We start from the raw sequence: 6,732 nt of genomic DNA, 5'->3' as shown, positions 1-6,732 counted from the left end.
GCTACCAGGTGGAGGGGGATGTGAAGTTGTCTTTAAGTGTCACTGGAGACTAAGCCCTGTGGGCTTGGACTACAAAACAGGAACTTATGTTGCACGCTAAAATTTAGAATCAGCTTGTAACTCTCAGCGTTAAATGCAGAAGGACAGAAATTAAGTCAATGTTTTAGATTGATTTCACATTCTGGCTACATGGCCTGAATAAAACTAAGCTTTTAAAAAATGTCTTATGAAAGACTAATGCTACCTAGTGCAGTTACCCAGCTTTTAAGTGTTTACTTAATTTGCAAACATAATTAAAACTTTCAATTTCTTCAGGAATCCTTATGAAGAAAAATATAGGTTGATTCGGATTGGAAATCCAGCATTTTCAACGAGGCTGTTGCCTGTCAGAGGAGCAGTTGAATGTTTGTTTGAGATGGGCTTTCAAGAGGTGAGTACAATTTAGTAATTTCTGCTGTTTTCATCAGTTTACACGCTGAAATTTAAAATTTGATCTTTCTTTTTTCTGCCTTCCCAGTTGCAAGGCACTAGATTTTAACCCAGTTGCTATTTTCTTTCAATGCTTCTTTGAATATCTGCAGTTAACCAACAGAAAATTTGGATGAGGCTAGTTCAGAAATCTGATGGAGCTAGAGCTGACCTGAGCTGTGACAAGATTTGGTTTCTGCTGTTCAGGCACACTCTTAGTTTGCTTAATGGTCAGATACGTATCCATGCTTACACAAAGGAAATGGTGGGGAATGGGGTGAAAACCTCTTCTCTTAGTAGCAGCCCACTATTAGGTGGACATCAGACTGCACCATCAGACAGTAGTTTCCATATTGTAAATATGTGTGTTGAAACCATCGTTTGGAAGGGGAGGAGGAGAGGGAAGTCCTCCTCTTCTGCTGCTTGTTCCTACCACCACTAGGGCTTGTATGGCCCCACAGTGAGTTAGACAAGGGAAGCTGATCTGATTAAAAATTGATCCCCCAAAATAAAAACCCAAATTTTTCAGCAGTTCACAGTGCAGCTGCACAAGTAATGGTGTTGTCATGACAGCAGTGGTAGGCAGCAGACTTGAAGTAGTGGGAGGGTGGGACTTTTACCCATTTAAAACAGTCATGACCCTGTATCCTAAAATAGTCTTGAGTGAATCTTGATTCTGTAGCAGTATTTTGAAGATTGCTTTGTGTCCTGAAATGGTCCCTGTCTTGGTGGAACTTAAACTGCTAAAGCTTGTTAAGCTGGAAGCAGCCTTTGTAATTACAGGAGAGCTGGAGTGAAAACCCAGCTCTTGTTTAATGGTGCAAATCTCTTGCTCTAGCTCTGCTTTTATTTGTCTATTTGATGCCACGCTTCTGTATGGGTACATATGTTATGTTATTGAGGTGCAGCTGTCATGAGACCTCTGCTTTCTCTTTCGGTAAAGTTAATGAGTGTAATTGTCTTAATTACAAAAAAAGAAAAGTATGCTGAAAGAAATGGTGACTGTACAGGGAGAAATGGTCTGTGGATTTATTCTCATGCTGGTGCTCAGGAGATGACTTCTAATGATGTGTTTTAGCCAAGAGATGGTCAGTGTAGCACTCAAGCAGTAATAACATAGTCATTTTAAACATATTACAAAGTATTCCTCCCACTGCTGTCAGATCTTTAAGAGCATGTCAGCTCAGTCTTGTGGTTATTGTGTTAATTGAGGCTGGAGCTCACGAACTTCTCTTCAACTGTGATAACTAAAATTGTCCTTCTTTTGTCTCTGCTTGGTAAGCCAACTTTTTCAATTAAAAAATGAGGAGTCTTCTGCTGGATTGATACAATCGCCACAAAACTAAATGGAATGTAAGTGAAGCACTGCATCTGCAATGGTAGATGACCTAAGGTAACTGTGGATAAACAGATTATTCAGTTTAATAAATAGAAGTGCTGCAGTGGTAGAAGCTGAAACTATCAAAGTATGAATACTTCAGGATACTCATGTTTTTAGTAACCTATTTCTTCATGTCATGCACACTGATATTTGCTTCTGTCATAATTACTAATCTTTTGTTATGCTACCAGTGATCATGTTACAATCAAAAATAGGAACCCAGAAATCAAGCTGGGTACAGGTCTCAATACGAATAATATTTCCTGTCTGAAAACTTATAAAACCTAGAAGATAGTGGTATAGAAGAGAATTCCCAGCAGATGCCGTTCTAGAGGCTTCTTCCCCCAACATTGGCTACGCTCCTGTGTTGCCAGTATTTTACTGCTCTGCTGTGAGAACTGAGCATTTGTTGTTCATTTCTGTTGCTGCTGCTTTCTCTGCCAAACCATAATTGTGTTGTCCATGTGTGGCTCTGCAAAATAAATTACTAACAAAAGCATGTCATTGTGAGCCCTTTTTCTCTACACTGTCTGTAGATCTTGATCGAATAGCTTCTGCTGTGAGGGACCTACAAGCTTCTGCTATAAGGGACCTCATCTGAAGGCCGAATCCTGCCAAGCCTTAGCGTGCTAACTGCGAGTAAATGATATAGCTGTTAGCTATAGGTATAAACAGCTCACTAGCTTAGACTTGCATTAACTGCTGAATTAATTTGTCTGAATTTCAGGGAGAAACTCACCTGGTTTTCCCTAAGGAAGCTTCGATTGAGCAGCTACGTAAAATCAGAGACTTAATTGCTGGAGAGAGGAGTAGTAGACTGAATGAGTCAAACCAAGTCTACAGATCGGGATCCTCTGAAACTGTGGCCAGCACTCAGAGGGTTGCACATCAGCCTTCAAGACCTGCTGACTCTGTTCTTGCCCGTGCCCGTCAGCAACCAGAAACATCACTTGTACAGTCTCTTGAAATGGTAATTATAACCTGAAAACTTTGTAGGCACGCTAGTCTTGAATATAAAGATTGAAGAAGAGTTAACTGTTGGGGCAGGTTGCTCAGAGTCTGTCTAGTCTCCAAATGTGGGTGTTTTCAGGACCTGACTGGATAAAGCCCAGAGCAGCTTGGTCTGACCTCATAGCTAACCCTGCTTTGAGCAGGAGTTTGGACTAGAGGAATTTTTTTTATTTTTTCCAATGGCTTCTGAAGTTTTTGAGTGTTTTCTTTGGTCTCCATGCAACTTCAACATGAAACAAGCCATAAATAGAATATTAGCAAGAGATTTTGTTGAAGAGGTCCGTAAATGTTTTCTTGGTCAGGGTGTTGTGAGAAAAAAAAAAAAGCTGATTTGTATCAGAAGGGAGCAGGAAGGTAGAAGAACAAAGGGAGAGGTGGGAAGCTAAGACTAGGGCTGTATGCTGTGTTTGCTATTTGAGAGCCAGCAAAAGAACAGGCGCACAACCGTAATGTTTATAATTGTTGGTGTCTCGGGTCATGCATTATGACCTCTATGTGTATCTTGTGAGGAGGGCTTTCTTTTTTCAAATGTGACCGTTGTGAGAGACCGGAATTTAGCCAGTCAAGGACAAAGCTATTCTTACTTAGGCTGCGTTTCCCTTGTCCAAGCAGTTGAGATGAAGTTCCCTATCAAGACAGAGAGGCAGAGTCCTTTCATCTGGTGTTATCTGGCCCGATGGGAGAAGATTCTTAACACTTTATACAACTTTGAAAAATGAGGTTATACTTTTTGACAGAAGGTTTGAAGGATGCTTTGGTTTAACTTTCTAAAGAGCTTTTCCCCCTAGAACCAGTGTCACTTTGGTCTTAAAGTTGGTATAAGATGAATCGTTCCAAAAGCTGGCTTCTCATACATCCTTAAACAGAGGTTATCTCTTTTAAATGGTATCAGTATATAGTTGGGTACTGAACTATGGCATACTATTTCTTCCCAATACCTACCCAAGATCAGTGGAAGAGAAATGGCAAAAGCATAGACTGAAGTGATGGCTTTTGGCGGGGAGAGAGCACTCAGTTGACCCATCATCACCCATAATGGCTTTTGGGAAAGGAACTGTTCTAGGCGCTTGAATATTGAGCTATTTAATCTAACTATGTTAAACTAGCATATATATACTAGCATATATCTATGCTAGTAGTTGCATCTAAAATACACTGACTGGGTTTATTTGAATTTGCTTGGGTTTTCAGATTTTTGGTGGTTTTTGGGTTTTTTTGGTCTGCTTCTTGGTTTTTACTGTTTCAGCTACTTCTGCACTGGTGTTGGAAGTGATTATAAAACCTCTGGCGTGACTTGCTGCACCACTGGTTAGTACTGGAAGCTTTAAAGCTTTAAAAATTGCATTGATCTTGCAGTGAGAAAAATGTTGCAGATTTCAAGTTGACATGAAGTAGTCTGAGGTTAATCGTTCTCAATTGTAGTTATCCTGCTCTGACGTACACTAACCATCAGTTGTGGATCTGTTTCTCTGCAACTATTATTTTTCCATGCTGCTTGAGATTCAACATGGGTGGTGGCACCAAAGTTACTACAATTTAGAGACATTGCTAGTGCAATGTTGGCAGCCTATTAGAATGCTGTATTTCAGCTGATCTCTTCAGGGAATTATACTGATAGCTCTCTGAGCCATTGAATTGGGTCTGTGTAGTCTGAGTTGATTGGGAGGAAGTCCATAAAATATACTTCTGGCTTCGACTTCGCCACTTTTCTTGAACTGCAGTAGGTGTTTTGTTTTTCAGTGAGTATATTGCAGAGGTATAGTTGTGTATTATTTTATGCGCTGCTGTCAGATGTCAGAGCGATTGAGAGTGGGTTTTGTAGTGCAAGCATTTTTATTTCTTGCCTATGTGTTACACCTGTGGTTCATGGGAGCCTTGGTAAGCACAGGGAAAAGTGGCTTACTTGAGACAGCACAGGAATATTGCTAAATGGCACAGTTCTAGGGACTTAACCCATGGTTATTTTGCCTCATCTGTGTCTCTTCTGCATTTCTTGTCATAAGGCGTACTTGAGACTTGAAGAAAGGAAAGTTTTGGCTAGTCGTTGTTCTGGTAGATGGATTTTGATCCCTTCCTGGATGACATAGTGATTATAGGAGGAAAGAGGTATCCAAACTTAGATTCGCAGTGAGTTTCACCACACTTCTAGATGTTTATGTAAGACTTCATTGATATACGGTGGCTTCCACGAAACCAGTTAAGGGCTACTGTGACCCTGATGGTGTTTGCCAGTGGGGAAAATCTGAATTGTTGAAGAATCTAGGAGAGTTTCTGCTGTGCTGAGCGGTATCTCTGAACACTTTCAGGAAGCTGACAGATCTATAAGCCATTGGCAGTCCCTAACTTCCCTTATTTCCATTCTTTCAACTTGCATTGAAGCGAATCTGAACACAGTTGGGTTCATGATGTTAAACGAGTTGCCTATAGCTAATGAGCTCCAGGAAGAGCGAAACCAGTTCTGTTCTGTTTCAGTAGTTATGAAAGGTAAGGGCTGGTCTGATAGTACTGTCCAGCATCAAAATAATCACTGCTACTTTAAATGCTGCTTTGAAAGAAGTTCTCTTCTGAAGAGTTCTCACACTTGTTTGTTATCTTGCATTTGCTGCTAGCATCTCAGGCAACTGTGGTTTGATGAAACAAAGATGGTAGTTAAGGCTAAAGACTGAAGCGTGATCTAGCAGTAGAGAAAAGGTAATTTAGCAGTGCCATAGTCTTCCCCCCAAAATATGCCAGCCGATTTTAAAATGTCATTTCACTTTCTGTGTTGTCCCCCTTTAAATGGGAGTAAATAGTTTGCTCAGCTACTAACTCCACTATTTTTAATGTTAGCTATTTATTTTAGTAGATACAGATGTACCTTATTGGGTGCAACATGTAGTTGCCACTAAGTGACGCTTAGGATAACTGACTGAAGAAGCCTAGGTCCTATACTCCATTTCTAGTGAAATACACTGTTCAGTATATGGTCACAGGGCTGTCTATTCAAATCTGCATCAGAGTTGATCGTGAGAGAAGCCAGTAGAAATAGACAAATGGCATTCATGGATAAGAAATAGAAAAGTAGCATTCATCAATAAGAAGAGTTCTGTGAACTGGTGCAGCAGTGTCCAGGAAATGGAATGAATTACAGGTTCTTTTGTGGATTTCAGCTAAAAGGTGTCCAAAATAAAGGGGGAGGGAGTAAGTCAAAACTTTTGCCATCAGAGGTGTCTTTAAAAGCAGTTTTCTTCCTGAGTCAGTACACTTTTCACTCAGGACACCGTTCAGAATGCTCAAAGATGACAAGGCTGGCTTTACAGTTTGGGTGGTGGTGTCTGCCATTCTTATTGGTATCTTTACAAATAAACATTTCACCTGTAAAGAAATACATTAACTATGAGTATAGAGTTATGACTGACTTAAACTAAAATAGGAGAGCTTGGCTCTTCTGGCTTAAGGTGGAAGTTCATAAATCATCTTGTGACTGAAAAATCCTTTTGCAGGCTGCAAATATCTTGAAAACACTTCAAACAAAATTTGAGCATCTTGTATTGATGTACGAGAATCCTTCTATTCAGCAGAAAGCACTAGCTTCAATTCCCCTCCAGCAATTGAAAGGGAAGGCTCAGAAAAAGCTGGCACAAGCTGCAAGACTGGACAAAGGTAATGCTACCAAGTTACAATGTATATGAAACTAGAAACATTCTTTCAAACATCTGGATGATGCACGTATCTACTATGCTTTAGGTGTGTAGGTTTGGTCATATGTCTGCAGGTTCCAAATGCTGTCTCTAAATCAGAATTACCTTCTTCCTAATTTTCAAATTTTCTATGCTTCTTTCCCCTTCTGTTATTATTTTTTTCATTTATTTTTTGTCATCCATCCTTTGTTG

General features: G+C 40.0%; 1 protein-coding gene across 1 annotated transcript; it reads left to right on the top strand.

The window, feature by feature from the left end:
- Positions 1-315: 315 nt before the first annotated feature.
- LOC104166440 (peptide-N(4)-(N-acetyl-beta-glucosaminyl)asparagine amidase-like) lies at positions 316-6,502 on the top strand (the record flags this gene model as incomplete). Its single annotated transcript, XM_009706371.1, has 3 exons — positions 316-430; positions 2,577-2,819; positions 6,343-6,502. Coding segments are annotated over 3 exons (518 nt in total), but the record flags the coding sequence as incomplete, so codon positions are not given.
- Between the last annotated feature and the right edge of the window lie 230 nt (positions 6,503-6,732).

The sequence above is a fragment of the Cariama cristata genome, unplaced genomic scaffold (assembly GCF_000690535.1).
Source record: "Cariama cristata isolate BGI_N322 unplaced genomic scaffold, ASM69053v1 scaffold45498, whole genome shotgun sequence".
Classification (NCBI taxonomy): Eukaryota; Metazoa; Chordata; class Aves; order Cariamiformes; family Cariamidae; genus Cariama; species Cariama cristata.
The sequence above is the reverse complement of the archived record's forward strand: the minus strand, read 5'-3'. Positions and strand labels throughout refer to the sequence as shown.